This window comes from Phymastichus coffea, unplaced genomic scaffold (genome assembly GCF_024137745.1).
Source record: "Phymastichus coffea isolate CEN01 unplaced genomic scaffold, Cenicafe_Pcof_1.1 PCOF00171, whole genome shotgun sequence".
In the NCBI taxonomy this organism is placed as follows: domain Eukaryota; kingdom Metazoa; phylum Arthropoda; class Insecta; order Hymenoptera; family Eulophidae; genus Phymastichus; species Phymastichus coffea.
In genome coordinates this window covers 122,324-141,878 of record NW_026706982.1, presented here as the reverse complement: position 1 = coordinate 141,878, position 19,555 = coordinate 122,324, and the positions used below count along the sequence as shown (strand labels likewise).

The 19,555-nt window shown below is 32.8% G+C and overlaps 3 protein-coding genes across 9 annotated transcripts; 2 read left to right on the top strand and 1 right to left on the bottom strand.

The window, feature by feature from the left end:
* Positions 1-1,660: 1,660 nt before the first annotated feature.
* On the top strand, positions 1,661-8,824 carry LOC131673258 (exportin-5). Of its 2 annotated transcripts, none has more exons than XM_058951116.1 (11): positions 1,661-1,785; positions 2,755-3,464; positions 3,537-3,852; positions 3,927-4,168; positions 4,240-5,004; positions 5,094-5,468; positions 5,553-5,810; positions 5,889-6,012; positions 6,210-6,549; positions 6,634-7,003; positions 7,253-8,824. In XM_058951116.1, exons 2-11 carry the CDS (start codon positions 2,769-2,771, stop codon positions 7,409-7,411), a joined length of 3,645 nt encoding a protein of 1,214 aa, XP_058807099.1. In that variant the 5' UTR covers positions 1,661-1,785; positions 2,755-2,768; the 3' UTR covers positions 7,412-8,824. The 2 variants fall into 2 exon arrangements, with proteins under 2 accessions (XP_058807099.1, XP_058807100.1); XM_058951117.1 differs by lacking the exon at positions 1,661-1,785 and adding an exon at positions 2,038-2,082.
* A 2,020-nt stretch (positions 8,825-10,844) lies between these two features.
* LOC131673283 (nucleoporin Nup37) lies at positions 10,845-12,615 on the top strand. 6 transcript variants are annotated; one of them, XM_058951168.1, is made up of 6 exons: positions 10,883-10,960; positions 11,054-11,073; positions 11,308-11,467; positions 11,570-11,767; positions 11,860-12,227; positions 12,307-12,615. In XM_058951168.1, exons 3-6 carry the CDS (start codon positions 11,318-11,320, stop codon positions 12,557-12,559), a joined length of 969 nt encoding a protein of 322 aa, XP_058807151.1. In that variant the 5' UTR covers positions 10,883-10,960; positions 11,054-11,073; positions 11,308-11,317; the 3' UTR covers positions 12,560-12,615. The 6 variants fall into 6 exon arrangements, with proteins under 6 accessions (XP_058807150.1, XP_058807152.1, XP_058807154.1 ...); XM_058951167.1 differs by lacking the exon at positions 11,054-11,073 and having other exon boundaries at positions 10,845-10,960; XM_058951169.1 differs by lacking the exon at positions 11,054-11,073 and having other exon boundaries at positions 10,857-10,960; positions 11,316-11,467.
* An 842-nt stretch (positions 12,616-13,457) lies between these two features.
* LOC131673280 (gem-associated protein 5-like) lies at positions 13,458-19,022 on the bottom strand. Its single transcript, XM_058951161.1, has 15 exons — positions 18,940-19,022; positions 18,258-18,592; positions 17,807-18,192; positions 17,374-17,727; positions 17,049-17,304; positions 16,735-16,963; positions 16,566-16,650; positions 16,159-16,492; positions 15,492-16,092; positions 15,265-15,412; positions 14,933-15,190; positions 14,648-14,858; positions 14,367-14,570; positions 13,855-14,278; positions 13,458-13,774 (listed from the first exon to the last, which is right to left on the bottom strand). Exons 2-15 carry the CDS (start codon positions 18,561-18,563, stop codon positions 13,548-13,550), a joined length of 4,023 nt encoding a protein of 1,340 aa, XP_058807144.1. The 5' UTR covers positions 18,564-18,592; positions 18,940-19,022; the 3' UTR covers positions 13,458-13,547.
* Between the last annotated feature and the right edge of the window lie 533 nt (positions 19,023-19,555).

Sequence of the window (19,555 nt, the reverse complement as noted above, 5' to 3'; positions counted from 1 at the left end):
AATCAATGAACTGACAAATTAATAAATGACTACAGCTGCGCTAAAATTATGCGCGCCTTTGCCTTTCGTTCAACCTTTCGTTATACATATTTTCTTCTATTGCCGTACGTCAGTGTGCCTCACTTACTTATTATACTGAAAGTCTAAAACTGTTCCAAGTGCACTGAAGTATAGTACATAATCAGCAAGGGATGCACCCGGCAATATGTATTTTCAATTCCTCGCAAGCGTGTTAAACAGCCCCTCCATCGACGAAGGCACTCCTAAATAGCGGAGAGAGAAAGAGTGGGGGAGTCCGTCATGCGACTTTTGCCCTTTTGCACTTCCGCACTTTTGATTGGCCTATCTCGAGGGTCCAAAACAGTGGGGAGCAGCTATTCCACACGTTTTCTAGCTTGTCGAACGTGGAAAAGGAATTCAGTTTTTTCCGTAAAAGTGTGAAGTACGGATCAACTTCTCTCTCTCCACTAATCTACGAGTTTTTAGGTAAGACTTGCACGTCATGCAATCTTCATTTCTTTTTTATTTATTCTAGTACGTAGTGATTAAACGACGTATATTCCATTATATATTCTTAAATATTTGTCAACTGTACTTTTTAATATACTTTAACTATGATTAATCTCAGTCACAATCCTAATTGATTCTTAGAAGTTGCATTTTCCCTAATCAAATAATCGAAATGCTATCGGTGAAGTGCACCATTTTGAAGACTTTCTTCCCGCTCATCCACACACTTATTCGTCATTGTAAGACCGGCGAACTCTTCGAATGATTGTAATTAATCGATATTTAAAACAATGCCCACAATTGTCGAAGAGTACAGAAGGTTCGCAGTACTTGAGAACTTGCTATATATCTCATTCTCGTGTTAAAAACCAAATCAAGTTGTACCAACGCTAAGCCAGCTCTAAACGTCAATTTCCTTGTGAACTTGACTTTGCCGATGAAAACCTCAAAGTCAAACTATCTGCAAAATTCTTCTATCTAAACTGCGAATATATCCGCAAAACCTTCGAGATTTGCCCGAATAATTTACAAACAATTATTTTCTCTTTTCTACGTGATAAGTACCGTTCAATAACTGTAAAAAAAATCTTCCCTTTCAAAACACTAATGAGCTTGTGTACAAACATCATCTTGTCCAGCAGTTAACACGAACAATAGTGTCTGCATAAGTATTGGTTCGAAGCCGACGGCTTTCCATCCGTGGTGTGTTGTGGCATCATCCGTTCAATTTATTTTTTATATATAATCAACGAGATGTCAGTCCTTGAATTTATTTTTCAGTACATGAGTTCTGCAGAAAAGTTCCATTTTTAAATAATCGCGTCGATATATCAATATGCGAGGTTCAGCACATGCCTGTTGTAACTTTTGCTTTAAAATCTGTGTTAATTGTTTAAATATTGTTCATACCGTATATTTCTAATCCAATTCAGAAGAGGGTGTGCAGATGATTGGCGTCAAGCTTTTTATTCTCAAGGCATGGTATACAAAGAAATTGACGCTTGATTTTACTTTTTTAAAAAGACGCGATGTAAATTTGGGAGTTTGTTTTGTAAATCCTGCCGTTTTATCTTCAATTTTCAACTGTCTCTGCGTGGCGTGAGTGGCGACTCTCGTGGCACGAATTTGCCCGAGCGGCGGCGGCGACGAACGTATATAGATTATATAGGCGCCCAAGTATGGGGAGGGATGTGTAGCAAGGTAGCAAGCAAACATTCAAGCAGCAGCACACCGCCGACACGAGGAAGAGGCGAGCCACGGACGCTGCAAACTCTGGTATTTAATTCGGCTTATTTTCCTTACCCTACAGCGCAACATAACCTTTTCCTCGTGACGGTTCGCCCTTTTTTTTCGGTATTGTACGTTACATTCGTGAAAACTCGAAATGGTAATGAAATTAAAAATTCGCTAGTGGCACGTGCATCTTGCAATACCTCGTGTGTCTCTTCCGCTTTCCGCCTCTTTTTCTCTCCTCGTGTTTTACTGGCGAGAGAATGTGTGAGAGAGATAGAGATAGAGATGACTCCCGCCGAGGCATCGCGTCGGTGATGCTTACTCTGGGGAATCGAACAGGTCTCTCTTCGACAACGATTTGTACCCTAGATTCAACAGCCGATTGTCTTTATTGATTTGGTTTTTTGATTGGTGTGAGCAAGCAAGCTTAGCGGTTCATGTGTCGATGAATGTCCAACACTCGCAAGGGTTAATTCATTGAATGTTTGTTTAATTTTGCAATTGAACTGGGTTGATTGTGTTATTATTTTGTTTGTGCGATGATGCTTGAGTTTGTACTTACTTCAAAAACAAACGAACGATTGACACTCTGTGCAATTTTCACACTGCCGTTCCTATAATCAATATGTTTTGTTTACAATGAGGATTACTCGTTGTTATTATGAGTGAAAATTAGACAATAGTGATTCTATATCATAATAAAAATAATAATTGTTTAAAAGAAATGTAGAAAATTGATTTTACTCAAAGAAACATTGTGACAAAGAAACTGGTATTCGTTACATCACTTGCAATAAGCTTAGCTGTACATTGGACCTGTATTTTTATGTATTCTACCATTTTCACAGATAATTCCAATTTATGAAATTATGTGCTCGCATTCTTAAAAACTATTAAAACCAGTGAAACATTATTCTAAAAATTTACTAATATTTGAAATATTGTCAATGATGTAATAATTGAAGAAAATAAGTCATTTTATCTGAAAAATTCTATACTTTGTGTTTTTAGAATAATCCACAAAAATGGAGTTTGGAGTAGGCAGGGATGTTGATGTCGCTCAGATGTCATCAGAACTTGCTCGCTGGGTGGAGATGACAATGTCGCCAAACATCTCACAGCAGCAGCGTCTGGAGGTCTACAATGCCTGTGAACGCTTCAAAGAATCATCTCCATTATGTGCTCAATGTGGACTGTTTCTTGCACAAAGATCACCAGGCAGAAATTCCATTGTTAGGCATTTTGGACTTCAGCTAATGGAACATTGTATCAAATACCGTTGGACACATCTGTCGCAGACTGAAAAAATATTTATCAAAGAAAATGCCATGAGATTGCTAGAGGAAGGTATAGAACCACTCACTCAAGAAGAAAGCCATATCAAAGATGCCTTGGCTCGTATCATTGTTGAAATGGTCAAAAGGGAGTGGCCACAGCAATGGCCCACATTGCTTGGCGAACTGAATCAGGTGTGCCTCAGAGGAGAGAGTCAAACGGAGCTTGTACTTTTGGTTTTCTTAAGACTGGTGGAAGATGTTGCCATTTTAGAGACATTGGAATCTAATCAAAGGAAAAAGGACATTTACCAAGCACTGACCACAAATATGACAGAAATTTTTGCCTTTTTCTTGAGACTGATGGAACAGCATTTTGCAGAATTTCAAAAGAATACATCTGCTGGCAGAGTGATTCAAGCTGCTGCTCACAGTCGAGTAGTTCAGGTATGTGATAGAAAACTATTAACCTCTCAATGTTCACATTGAACATAAATTAATTATTTTAAAAATTTACAGGTGGTTCTTCTCACATTCTCTGGCTTTGTGGAATGGGTTTTTATTGGTCACATAATGGCTGATGAAGGACGACTGTTACAAATTCTCTGTCTATTTCTGGGCAATCCAACATTCCGTTATGCAGCAGCCGAATGTCTATTGCAAGTTGTGAATAGGAAAGGAAAGATCGAAGACCGGAAACAGCTGATGATTCTTTACACGGAATCCGCATTAAGGTGTATGTATGCTGCAGCAACAGCTGCACCACCTTCTGGACCTGGTGATGTGCAGGAGAATCACTATTTGTTTTTGAAGAAGCTAATTCAAGTTTTGAATGGTAAAAATCACTTTATGTTAATTCATTTGTTAATTTTTTGTTTGTCAGTTAATTATGAATTGTAACTTTTAAAGGAATGGCTATGCAACTTTGTTCTCTTTGGACTAAAGATGACGCAATGAAGGCTCGTCCAGCACACTTTAATATATTTTTAGACACAGTACTCATCTTTACAATGCACTCCAGTTTCACACTCGTTCAGATGTCTAATGCAATTTGGGTTTTATTATTTAAACATGAGCACATAAAAACTGATACGCTTTTATTGACTTATGTGCCAAAGTACGTTGAGAATACTGGACCAAAACTTGTGAAGGTAATTTATTGATCTTTCATTTTAGAAAAATTAATCAATCGATTGTAATTCAAATAAATTACAATCCACAGATACCATTCCCAAACAAACGCCACGCAAACGGTATGGCTTCATACTTTGCGGATTACGACACGGAAGAAGAATTTAACGTGTTTTTCCATCGGCTGCGAATGGACTTGCTTGAAGGTTTCAGACATGCAACGATGGTCGCTCCATTAGTAACATTTGCCTACGTGCAACAATGGTTGACAGCAAAAATTCGAAAGGGTATGGAAAATCTAGCATACAAGAGTGACCCAAACGACCCAGAGTATCTTGAGTGGGAAGCCTTAGCCTCGGCACTTGACTGCATTGTGTCGCGGATCCTTCTTGTGAGTGAACGACCAAGTGTTCAACAGGGTCTGCAACTTCTGGAACTTTGTTTAAGCTACTCTCCCCACGATGCTTGGCTACTTTCCACTTTACTGTCCAGCATCAGCGCTCTCTTTGTGTTTTTATCTATGTCGACTGGCTCGATGGCAATGCCTGGCGTTGCAATACTGCCGAGAGTACTTGAAAAGATCTTTGCAGCTTTGGTTTTTAATGGACCTGGCGAATCCAAAGAGAACAGGTCTAAAGCTACGAAGAATGTTAGACGGCACGCGGCAAGTCTTATGGTGAAGATCGGGCTTAAATATCCATTGATACTGCTACCTGTGTTCGATCAGATTCATTCGACTGTCAGAGGTTTGGCCAGTCAGGTGTCCAGAATGGAATGTCTCACACTTTATGAAGCTCTCATACTTATATCCAATCACTTCTGTGATTATCAGAGACAGAGTAACTTTGTTGCAGAGGTAAGATGTTCTGATTTCAAATTTGAACAAACTAGTTTTGCAATTGAATAATTGTTGCAAAGCCTTATGATTTCACGATTATTTAACAGGTGATAGGCGATACCTCAACGCGGTTTATCGCAATAGGCGCAGAAGCTTTCAAAGGTCCTGTCGAGCTAATGCGTTTTGTCGGATTGGACCGAACTGCAGTAGATAATGTGTTAGATGATCCAATAGGAGCTAATCGTGCAGACTTAATGTTTTGTATTCACACGGTATTGGGAGTTGTAAAACGCTGTTCCGTTCCAGAAGATCCAGATCGTGCAGCTCGAGGTGGTTTTGTCATTGCTCTCAGTGAAAGTGGAAATCCTATCTATAGAAATCCTGCAACTCCTCATATAGTACCAGTACTGCCGACACTATTTGGTCTTATTCGCTCGATGAACGCACTTTTCACGCCTGAAGCATTGCGGCATTTATCTGAGGTGATTTTTCCATTCATATAAAATCTTTCGAGCTGTTGATTTATTGAAGAAAAAGAAAGTCTTTAATCGGCGATTTTTTTACAGAGTTACAAAAAAGCTCACGACATGATAGAATCAGAAAAAGCATGTCTTTTGGGATTAAACTCGTCGAATAACAACGATAATGCTATAGAAGTTGAACAACAGTCTGCTCCACTGTCCAAAATGCAGAGCTTCCTTACGAATATGCATGATAACTGCTATCATATGCTCGGAAGCATTTGCACCACTATTGGACGCGACTTTTATCAATTGCCGGGATTGGAAGCTGCCCTGTTGAATTCAGTTTTCTCTAACATGGAAGTAAGTTAATCGATATTTTAGAAGTAAAAATTTCTAATCTTTTGTCCAGTATCAGCAGGTTGATGTGTCTTTTTTCAGGTAATTCCAGATCATAGACTACGTCCCATTATCCGCGTTTTTATGAAGCCTTTTATATACTGGTGTCCACCAACGTTTTACGAATCGGTTCTTGTTCCTGTGTTAGCGCATGTATCAACACACAGTGAGTATCAATCTAGAACAAAAAATACTCGTATACCTACATACTGTAAACTATCATTTTTCAATGTATGCTTACTTGAGCCAAATATTTTAATATCATATCTACAATAAAATGTTTGAGAACACTTTTGTGCTTTATATTTCAATTTTAATTGTGATATCTAAAAATTGTGAATCATATTATATATTATATTCTAGTGTGTCAAAGACTCAGTGCCAAGTGGCAATATATGACCCGATTGTACGAATCCGGCGGCCTCGACGAAGAGAATACAGAGTCTCAGGAGGTGATTGACGACATGCTCAACCGGAATCTTACGCGTGAATTCGTTGATGTATTGAAAGTAGCTCTAGTCGGCGGTGCAGCGACTGACGCTGCACCACCCGATTCCATGGATCAGGATGGCAGTGGCATGGCTGTTGATACACCATCACCTCGTGGAAGTAACAGCATTGTTGCTGAAATCGTCAGCGAGCTTGGAGCTTTTATACTTAGGCATCCATCGACTTGTCATAGTGTTGTACTTTGCATACTTGGGTAAGTGATAAGTTTAAGAAATATTTGTATTTAGATTGATTTCTAATAAGTATAAAATCCAAATACCCGAATCTTTGACTTTAGCGCTCTGTCGTGGAACGACTCGAACGCCAGTCTAAAGGCAACAATGCTTACAAGTCCAGTAGTACGAGCCCTGGCATCGGATGGAAGTTTGACTCCAGCTATGGTATCACACATAATGGTAGCCATTCTTCAAGGTCTTCAACTCCATGGTCAACATGATGCTAACCAAGGCTCGCTCATTACTCTTGGGGCTCAGGTTTATGAGGTTCTAAGACCCAAATTCCCCAACATTGTTGAAGTAATGCAACAGATACCTGGTGTTAATCCAGCTGACTTGCAACGTTTCGACGAAAAAATGTCGGTTGTCAGCTCTAAAGGAAATAAAGTTGAGAAAGGCAAGAAAGATCTGTTTAAGAAAATAACTAATCAGGTAAGAAATTTACTTCTATATAAAATATTACTGTAAAAATAAAAATTTTTTGTTTAAGAATTTTAATGCAAATATTAAATGTAAATCAGCGGTTACTTTCACTTGAAAAACAAAAAAAAAAAAAATATCTCAATTTTGTTTATTAATTTTATTTCATGAATGTCTTGAAAGTTCAAAGCCTTTTTCATAACCGTTATCTATACATTTGAATATAAGGCAAATAAGTTTATAATTTTATTTTTTCAACAGCTTATTGGCAGAAGTATTGGTCAATTGTTTCGAAAAGAAATAAAAATCGATAATTTACCGCGGTTGCAAGTGGCAAACAAACAAGTTGTCCGTATTGACGAGATCTCAAATAACGCCACCGAAGCGGGTTTGACGGCATTATTTGCTGGGCCAACGTAGCAGACGATTTCCGAGCATAGCATACAAAATTGGTATAGCTCGATAAACGATTACAAATTATTATAAAATTATTCAAAATGAAATTTAAAGGGATAAGAAAACAATATAATTGCTCGTTAAAAAAAAATAAGTCGACTTCTGAATATTTGAAGTTTTTCAATGAGATGAAAATATGTAAGTTTCTTCAATAATATTTTTTCACAAAGCTTGCCCCTTATTCCTTTCAAATTATTGTTAATAATTGTGGCGAATGTAAATTTAATTAATTTTAGGTCAATTATAACTTAAGTCTGTGTTCGAAATTTCTTTCAACTCTGTTATCAAAACAAAAAAATGTTATATTGTGCAAATGAGTTGCAATGCAATGAACATTTTCTTTTAGAATTAATAATTTGTTCTTATTCTTTTTATAAGTATGAATGAGAGATGCGAATAAGAATCTGTATTGGATAAAATGATAAATTATTTGCATGATTGATACATAGTAAATACGTAATACAAATGCATAAAATGTTAATTACATTGCGTCAATGTAAAGTACCATTTCTTACGAAACTTTTTACTGAACATAATACATATTGAAAATGATTGTCTAAAAATCATCATCAGTATACAGCCATTATCAGTTTTACTTCATCAGTTGGTGCCGTACCAAAGCACAGTAAAATTTTTAAAACTCAGAATATTCAACATGAAAACATATGATCATACAAACGAGAAAGTCGTATATAATATTCATATAATCTAATTAATGTTTTTTACCAGATATTATTTTTTTAATTCAGAAATTCAAATGTAGAAATTGTGATCATGTGAATTTATTTGTGATCATATTAGTATAATTTTGGCATTAATAATCGAAATTATGTTAAAAATGTTATTGGAATATCAATGTTATTCCCAATCATTCCTAACAACTGACGCTTTCGATGCATTTAAGTACCAAAAAACTATTGGTACTGAAGCTATTGACTGTTACAGCTTCCTACGGTTTTTTCGAAAGCATCCGTCAATTATTCTTATTTTACTTAGTTTTAAAAAATGGCCATTGAAAAACTGATATTTATAAAATAATGATTCTAACTATCGTGATCTTTATCATTTGCTGTGTATTAGCGTATAAAAGTGTTTATGAAGAGGCACAAAGTATCACATTAGTAGTTGTTGAATAAAAGTATAACGATGTTTAATTTAATAATTGCAATATCTGTAATTAAAAGAAAATGCACAACAAATCGAATCATTTTTTAAAATTAAAATTGAAATTCATGTTACATTAATACAAAGAAAAGCCAATTAAATAGCCTTATCTTTCGCATTTTCAAAGCGATCGAGTTTAATAATTTGTTACTTTATGCTGCCAATGACATCATTGATTTTTTTTTATACATCGGCTTCAAAAGTAGCTGTATCTTGTATATATTGTATTGTAATAAATAAATGCATTGACAATAATCTTTGCGAAATTGGTATAAAGATTATTTCGATTTTCTACTTTTTACAATTTGTGTAAAATAAAATTATTCCTTTTAGATTAATTTAAAAATCATTTCTTTCTGTTATATCTGTTCAGCAAAATTTCTAAATGCTTTATTTTTCTAATTTCTTTTTTATTTTATAAATAAAAATAAGTTTCATGAAGGGGTAAGAGCGCTTTAGCTTCTAAAAAACGTATATTTTGAGTCTTTGAAATGCGCAAACAATGAATCTATAAAATTCCATATGCAAGAGTGATCGATAATGCATTAAAATTTTATTTCTTAAACAACAAATTAAAAGTAGCTTCGAACTATTAGACAGTTGTAGTTATTTGAAGTTTTTCAAGTTTTAATTTATTTAATGTTTTGTTTTTATAATCTATATGATGAAGCAATAATTAATAATAATTAAGCTCAAGCCTGGAACGTATGTAACTTGAATGATTGATTCGTATAAAAAATATTTTAAATAATATGTAACGTATGACATATGAATGATGTGTTGGTATGAAGGTACCACACCTTTTTATGTTATACAAAAAATAAGGCCACAACACTATTAGCGCCAAAGACAGGCGCGAAAAAAATGCAAATTCAAGCCATACTGTTCGATATAGTTTTGTTACTTATTTTAAATAAACGTAAAATTTATACTATAAAAGTAGGTGAAACATTTCCATTGTACGTATAATAGTTTTACGCATATATATATATATATATATATATATATATATATATATATATATATATATATACGAGTATATATATATCCCAACGAACCATAATAGTTGTTAAATATAAATATTAATTTCTAAAATAAAATCTGATAAAACGTTGATTATGTTTTCATTCATATGCGAAAATAAAAATGTGACATATTTAATATATTTTCGCAGACCACTCAGCATTTTTATTTGCTGTTTGAAATAATTCTCACATTCACAAGATACATATTCGATAGTATCTATATCTTTAACACAAGTACACTGATATTGGATCTAATTATATTAAATTTAAATAAAGAGCTATTTAATGAAGTGTGATCAGTTCTGATGTGATTGATAGAGGTGATTACTTTTTATGCAAATGTGGACATTTAAAAAACTAAGACTTTTTTGAATTATTATAGTAATATAAGTATTGCTAATAAAGCTTTCTACAATGTACAAAATTAATTTTGAGTTGTAACATGAATGGATAATTAGTACCGGAGATATATTGGTTGCTTATATATATATATATATGAAAATATAACCAACAATGATCTTCGCCTGGATACGAAATCATAAAGGTATTCCTGTCAATGAAACATGAGACGATCTTGCTAAACAAGCTTGCGGCTAAGGCATTCCTTTATCATATCTTCTACCTCATTCAGACTTTCATCGATTCACTAATAACCTCTGTAAAGATAAATCCCTACCGCCCAGCCCCTACACCTTTCAGAAAAGATAAACTTCTGCAAGCGAGGAGGCATAATAATCATACAATTTTTTTTATTATACTCAAATTTGTTCTTCAATCTTCAACTCTTCAACTCTTCAAGAAATTTCTTGAAAAAGTTGATACAAACAAAGGAATCCTGTATTTTCAAAATTTTTTTATTCGCTTTCCCAAACTCTGGTTTCATAATATATTATGCAGGAAGCAAGTTATTACCGTCATGCGTATGAGAAGTAACCACTACAGCATAAGAAATACTTTATAAATTTCTTAAAAACGCAAATATTTTTATTTCATACACTAGTTCAATTAGACGCAATCAGTACTGTTCTTTATTCTACAAATCCTGACCACTTTTTTTACATTTTCAAAAGTTTCGCTAATTCGTATTCTCAATGCGCAAACGTAAGTTAGTTGATAGCCGTTTATAGGAAACGCTTATCTTGACTATATATACAGGGGCCAAACAAATATATAGGTTCGGCCCAGCACTGTCTGATAACGTAAGTGACGTCATAACGTAATTTATCCCGCGCTTATATACGGTTTATTTACATGTGCTTCTTAATAGAAGTTTGATTTAGATATTTGTTGCTGATTACTGAATTGATCCAAAATTTATTTATAGGTATTTCTTTTTTGATCGATCAACCTTCTTTCTTGTAAATTTAATAAGCTAATTTCGATATTTCTGTACACTTATTTGTAAATTTACTTTGAGGTTATACTGCTAAATTTTCTGTAAGTATTTATTGTGGCTCTTATTATATAGTTGAAATACAATAATTAATAATTTAATAAATTCCTTCATTGAAAAGTTTTCATGATTTGATGTCACAAAAATCAATTATTCCCATTTTAATGTCGAATAAATTTAATATGTTTATTTATGATTTACATTGTTCTTTTAGTTTATCATGTTTAATCAACTCTTAAGCCATTAATTTAATTATCTTTGACCACCTTTGATTTCAGTTTATTAGCAATGGAAGAAACATTAGTAACTCCACCAACATTTAAGTTGGATTTTGCCAAAAAAGTTCAGTATGTTGAATGGTCTCCATATGAATGGTCTCAGTATTTAATCTGCATTGGATTAGGAGAGGAAATTATTATAGCAACAGTGAAGTTTCAAGTGAGATAACGGTCAATGCTATTAATTTACAATTTAGTTTTTGGTATTTCTTTTTTATCTCTGGATTATTTCAATTTTCCATTGTTTAACTCCTATTCATAGGAAGATGATGATGTTGTAGAGGATATCATTTATACTCCACTTAGAACATTTCATCATGATACCAGAATACATGCAATTGCTTGGAGTCCTGAATCATCTCTAAGTGTTGTACCTAAAATTATCTCTTTCTGTGTAGCTGGAGCAGATTATAAAATAAGATTGTACAATAGTGATTTAGGTGAAACAAATACATATGCGGTTGGTATTTGAATAATATTCAATACTGTTTATCACTGGCTATCTAATGACCTGAGTAATAAAATTTATTTTACATAAATTGTCTAATCTAGGTTCTAGAAGGTCATACAGATTATGTAAACAGTATTGCTTACGATCCAGAGGGAGAACTATTAGCATCAGTATCTGACGATCATACTTGTAAATTATGGCCAATCAAAGAAGGTCAAAATTGTATTTTGACATTCTATCTGACATCTCCAGGTATGAACGTAAGCTGGCATTCTGAAGAAACTGGAAAGTTGTTAGTTGCTGAGAAAAATGGTGTTATTCGTATGTACAATGTCAGAAGCCAGCAAGCAATTATGTCTGTTGATGCTGGTTCAATTCCATTGTCAACTGCTGACTGGGGACCAAATCCTTTGAAAGTAGCTTGCATCGCATCAGGAGAATTGATTGTATGGGATATGTCAAAACCAAGGTGATTTCAAATAAAATTGCTGTGACTTAGAACTAATAAAGTTCATTCAGGATATTTATTTTTTAAATCATTATTTCAGTCGTCCAATAGAAACAAGAACTCTTCATATTGAAGGAGGTACTATGATGAAATTTTCCCCATCAAATGAATATCTTATAGCCAGCATAGGAAGACCCGATAATTTCTTGAAAATTACGAATTTGAAAAATAAACAAGCAGTTCTATGCGGCCGTGTTCGTTTATTTGGTGGTTTGACATGGCATCAAAGATTACCAATTGTTTGTGCTGGTAGTGATAGGCAACTTTGTTTTTGGAAAATAAATAACAAATAAATATAAGTCAAAACAAATTTCCATACATTTGTAAATACAGTTATTTTAATAAAGAATATCGAAAATATATTTATCTGTGACGTTCAATATTTTTGACATACATGTTTTTCGAAATTCCAAGAAAAAAATACAAGCAAAAAATGAATACCTTTCATTGAAGCGTTCGATCTTAAAAATATATTCATTTTTTAATGTTTTTTTATAATGTAAATAATCTACGTATCACCGATATAGAACGTTTTGTCACAATATTCACTTATAAACAAACATACCTCACACTTGAACAGTACAAAAAGGTTCTCATTGGAGACGCAATATTTTTAGCAGAATTGGGTAGCTGCAATACCACAGCCAAAAAATGCAAATTTTTCTGGCATTTGTTTTGTCACTTTGAATGATTAAGCTATCTGCTCCCCTCGTGTTTTCTAAGAGGACTATGAAATGCACTCATTCTGTAGTACTTAATAAAGTATTTAATAGATTAAATCATTTTGTATAATGCAAGATATGCAATGACTAAATTTAATATAAATCGACACATGTAGCAAGTAAGGAGAAATATCACTGATTGTTAAAGTTAGGTAAAAATAACGACAATTAGTTAAACACATTGGATAATGATCTGTTATGCTCATTTAAAATCTATAATAACAAAGTTCCGATGTAATATTAAATAAATGAAGTTATCAAACAATTACTAACAAAATTCTAATTATCAGTTCATCTCTATTAAAACACCTCATAATTTTGACGCGTTTGTTGACAACCGCGTAGACAACTTTTTTTTCTTTCTGGAACATGGGCAAAAAAAGATATCCAATGAATTTGGATCAAAACACATTGTTATATACATTTAAATATCAAGTTATATATAAAAAAAAAGCGACGGTTTTTCCATTTCTTTGAATATTTTTATATAACATGAAAAAAATATATACTTAAAAACTTAGTGTATAAAAAAATCTTATACAAAAACTTGCATTACAATTTATGAAATAGCTTTCTGCCAAACTTCCATAACGAATTCATTCATTGTATACCGAACATTTTCATTGGGTATTTTATTAATGAATTCCATTACTAGGCCATAACTAAGCAAAGGATTTGGAGATGATACTCTTTGTTCAATAAATTGTGTTCTTTCATTTCTCAACTGATCTAATTGCTCGATCAATGGCTCTGCATCATTCAAATCACCTCCATTTGGTACATTCACTACAAATTATTGTTTGTTAATCACAACTTTCATTAAAATTTTAAATAATAATTGAAAATTGCTGTATATCTCTACTAACCCATAACTTCAGTCAGTTTCGTTTCAAGATTTTTAATTTGATTTGCTATAGTCCAACATTTGACAGCCTCTCTGTCTAATAAATTAACAATGCATTCCTGTAATATCTCTATAATTAAATCAATACATTCAGACTTTTGTTCTTCGATTAATTTGTTTTTGAGATACCAGTCGATAATCGCATGGCATAAAAAACCGCGAAGACTTTTGCCCAATTCATTCTGATAGTTGTTAATAATATTACTTTTACTATCGATTATTGAAAAATATTTAATCAAGAATGGAAGTTTGCCTTCCACGATAGCACAATCAGTTTTCTCATATTGCAGTATGATATCAAAAGCTAACATAATATGTTTTAATGCCATTTCTTCCTGCTCAGCTAATATTGAAAGTGCAAACTGATGGCTTACATTAACTTGTACCTATTCAATATCAAAATATTAAATATTAATTTTATCATTCGACAATTCTTGATAATAATAACAATGGTTAACTTATAACGATACTTACGATTTTTTCATTTAACAGAACGGGAAACACATCTTTTTGCATTAACAATGAATATTTAGTAGAATTACTTGCGAAACGAAACTTTATACCTTCAAGAAGACATGCGCTCGGTGCACCTTTCAACCATTTAAAAATCGTTTCATCTCCAAAATTTTCAAATAATTTATTCAATTCGTCAAATATTTCTATTTCTAACTCGCGATACTAAACAAATATAATTTAAGCTTAACTTGTTTACAGGTCATATTTCATCGTAAAAATTTGAGAATATAATGTTTTACCTGGACTATAGGATACTTGTTGACGATTAATTTGGCAGTTTGTATGTCAGAAGTAACAAGAGCTTCAAGTACAGCTTTTTCTGCAATTGATGCCATCAAACTGTTATCTTTAGACCTTTCGGCGACGTCGATCGCTAAAATTAGACTTTTTAAATCTTTTCTGCGTTCTAAAACTTTGGCTGCTTTGGTAAAGTCTTTCAATTTTATATAACTGTAAAAAAATTTTGATAATATGCTATATAGAAGAAGCTTTCATAAGCTTGAAAAAACTTTTTGTATACTTACCATTCAGAGGCGTTTTGGAAATGGCCATCTTTTTCAGCACTATTAGCCCATTGCACTAAAATATTTTTCACGATAAGATCTTCCGAACTTAACTTAGATGATGCAAGTGCATATGCTTCTTTGTACAATTTAGCATTGACAAAAATATCAATTGCTTCATTAACTTTGTTGAGGCAAAGTAGGTAAGACACTGCTTTATGATAGTGTTCTTCGGAATTGAGTTGAACAGCATATCCCTCACACATTTCTATCCAAAATCTATTTAAAAATTATATTTCTATTATTTAAAGAATTTGTTGAGCAGAAATAATTTAAGTATTTATATTACTCACTCCATAGAGATAGAGGCGGCTAATGAAACCAAAAAATCGTTTAATCGTTTGTTCTTCAAAGCATCTTCCAAATTTTCTTTCAAGTTACCTCTCCACAAATCTATTTCAGTCACAATATTGTAGTAACCAATACTTTTTAAAAGATTTTCTGTACAAAATAAATTATGCGTTATTTAATTGAAAATACTATGATCGCAATAATAATGTTAGTATAACTATAAAGTTACTTTCGTGTTCTAGTGCTTCTTCAAGATTTTTCTTATTCCCAAGAAAAAGAAAAGGTTTTTCTGGTTTGATAATTTTATGTTCTTGTATAGGATTGTGTTCCAAGTCATTGTAATTAGGTGTACCAGTTTCACTGTTGTAATTTTCATTTTCAACAAAATCCAAGAGATTTTTAACTGTATCGCACCATTGGTCATTATCCTTATTAATTTCAGCATATTTTGGAAAATAGGTAACTTTCTTTTTCTTCTTTTTCGTCGCTTTATTAATTTCATCACTTTCGTTGAGACTTAACTTCGTCAACTTTTCTACAACTGACAACCGATCGCTTATTTCCTTCAGTGAACTTGCATCTATACTAGTGTCGCTAATTACTGAATCCTTTGCTTTCTTTTTCTTGGTTCTTTTACCCTTTGTCGAAGTTTTTACCGTATGAGGTAAAACTGATATGCCTTGTTTAGAAATACTCCATATCCGAAGAGTAAAATCAGCAGAACCAGTCAATATCAAGTCTTGACTAAATGGACTCCACATACAGCATTGAATTGGACCCAAATGACCAGTGAAAGATGCAATAAGTTCTTGAGTTTCCACTTTCCATACCTATGAAGGAAAAATTATTTTTCAATGAAATGGTTATCATTTAAATGAATATTTAACATTACTAACTAGAGCAGAATAGTCATAAGCTCCAGACACTAAATATCCACTTATATGTGGACTCCAGGCAAGGCAGACTACTTTTCCATTATGTCCGCTCAAAATTGCAACAAGTCTATAGGACGGTTCATTAGAGTCGTTTCCATTATCTAGTTTGCTAGAAATATCGCAAATTGTGATATTACTATCAGTCGTAGCCACTGCTAAATAGTTTTTCATTGAAGAAAAATTCATATCTGATGCAGTACTTTCAGGATGCCAAGCAAAACATTGTATAGGTTTGGTTAATACGCGAATTTTTAGACCAGTTTCTGACAAGTCAGGTTTTAGAAACGAAATAGACCTGTAATATGTTTGTATAAAAGTATTTATTCAACAAGAACAATAAATGTAATAAAAAACATGTCATAACTCACCCATCTACAAAACCTAAAGCTAAGAGTGAGTAATCTGGTTTCCAACTGAAATCCGTACAGTCTTTTTTTACAACAGATTTAGGAGCTGAAATTATATTGATATCAGTTAATAACATGCACTTACTTTAGACAACTTAATTGAAGAATATACTAAACTTTTTATATTTACCCTCTTCAGTTTTTCCGTGATTATAATAAACCACTTCATAATCGGCACAAGAGTACAAAGCATGTTCGTTTAAATGTGGAGCTGGACCCCAGCCAATCCTATAGACAGTGTACCTGTGATATAATCTATATAAAATTGGAGGTTTCTTTACATTTGTATCATATACGCCAATACGTCCTTCATCTGTCGCAAAAGCTAATAAATTTTCTTTTTCTGGATGCCAAGCAAGCTGATAATTTGAAAAATTAAATACTGTAAAGTCTATTTACAATTTTATTGCGAGTTCAATGTTTAAAACATCTAATGTCACTCACAGCTCTCACTTTTCCCATAATTTTTTCCCATAGAATTTGCAAATCTATGGACTTTTCATAAGGTTCAGAAAGGTTCCATAATCGAATCATGTTGTCACCAACTCCAAAAGCTATTTGTGATGTATCAACTGAACAAGCAGACATGCAATAAACAAAGCCTCCCATTGTTGGGACTTTGTATTCTATAATGGTCTCACCATGAACAATACTAGAGCAAATAACTTGACGATCTTGGGAGACTGTCCATATTGCTTTACTAAATGATATCATTTGTTAAATTAAAATTATTTTTCATTATTCATATAATATAACAAATATTTTTTACATATTATCTTTTATTCTCCAATTGTCATCCTCAAGAGTTTTATTTGTGTCAACTTTATCGATAGATTTTTCGTTTAATCCTGCAATTGAAAACAATCCTTTGGTATGAATAGCATGAACTAATGCTGATGTGAATTTTTTATTTGGATTGAATCCAGTTAAATCCCACATCAAAAGTTCTCCCCATGGAGAACTTGTCAAAAGAGTTGTTGGTTCTAGCCAACAAACTGCAGTAAAATTTCCAGCTGAACTACTGACTTTAGTTTTATGGTGGCTTGAATCCAGTGGTGTACTTGCAAATGTTAATTTAACCTCGTACCGATAATCTGTTCCTGCCTTCCATATATATATTTCTCTGTAGGTAGAATATAAAATGGAGTAAGAATTTTATATTGATATATTACAAATTTAAATATAATATATTTTTTGTATACCTGTCTTTAGCACCAGATGCTAATAAAAACTCCTTTGTCTCTTCCTCTTGGAAAACATTGATAGGAACTGGACACCATGACAAACTGACTATTTCCTTATTGTGACCTCTCAGTTTATGATACTTGTAGTTGGTTTTACCAATTGCTCTTACATCAACAAGACATATTAATCCACTCTTTGAACCAATCGACACAAGATTTGAATCATGTGGACAGCAAGCAATGCAGGTAGCTATCCATTTGTTTCCAGTAATTTTGGTGAGATTAATCTCTTGAGTTGTATTATACTTTATATCCCATGTTATAAGTATTCCATCCTCACTAACAAAACAGATCAGATTTGGATTGTGTTTTGACCAGTCAACTCCAATTACTTTTTGATTGCTCTATAATGATATCAATAATTATTATTTACATAAAATATTTGGCTATTTAGAATAAAAACACTTACTGCCAACTGTGTATTTTTCATTTGCAAGCTTAAATCGCTGAGGTTCCAAACTTTGACTGTGTGATCATCAGCACTTGAAACTAAACTCAAATAATTATCCGTCTCTTTTAATGGAGCAAAGGCTACTGAAGTTATACGTTCAGTAGAAGCTTTATCAATAATTTTATAATTGAGCTTTTTGTCATCATCAGACTTAGCAATGACTATTGAATTTCTAGATCCCCATGCAACTGTACCATCGCTGGCACATGCCAGAATAGTACTTAAGTACCAGTTAGGTGATGGGGGCAGAGTTAATTCATTCATTTTAAACCTTTCTACTAACAAATAGAAATCTGTAACGTTATAGGAAACATATAGTAAACTATAATAAAAAGTAAAAGGTGGGTATAAAAATATTTTAAAGTTTTTTGTAACTAAGGAATACGTATCTAAATCTTCCTATTAAATTAATAAAAATTATATTTCGTAGAAAAAAAACAGCAAAAATTATTCATGGAAAATAAATATAGTCATGACAAATAAACGTTAATTTGAAAATCGAAACATTAACATAAATAGTAAGATATAGGTTATCCGGCCTTTCTTTGTACCGTTTAATTTGTATGCAAGAAAATGGTTTTTTAAAAAAAACATCGTAAAAAGTCATTGGTACTAGCAATAATATTAATCGAATACTCACGAGTTGTCAGATCATGTGAGATTTCTCTTTGAAATCTTCTAAAGAATATATATCAGAAACACCGACATCAAATAAAATAGAACGTTCACCATGTGCTGCCGGTGTTTTTTTTTTGGCGGCAAAGCCCGTCCTTACTAATGTACCGTGCATAACCTTAGATACTGAAACAAACGCATGAATGGTGTGTTATTAATTTTTTTATGCCAATAATGAATTGACAGATTTTTCCAAATATACATGATTGCAACTTTCAAACAGTTTTTTCAATGTTACAATATTGCAGCTGTATTATATTTCAAAGATGTTTAATTTGAAACAGGTAAAAAGAGCGTGAGCTTTAGAGCTTGCAAACTTTATTTATATTATATGTATATATTACGTACTATTCCGCACAGGTATATACTTTAAATCTGCAATTAGGTAAGATTTGACGATCTATAATATTATTTTTGGTGAAATTTCAAAACCATAGATTCTTCAAATCTTTTTATAATTCGCTATTAGTGATAAAGGATAAGGTATTATTATCAAGGTGGTACTTTGATTTATTATGCAAATCATTGAATCACGATGTATCTAATATTTTATTCTTATTTTTTTTGTGGGAATTGCTGAA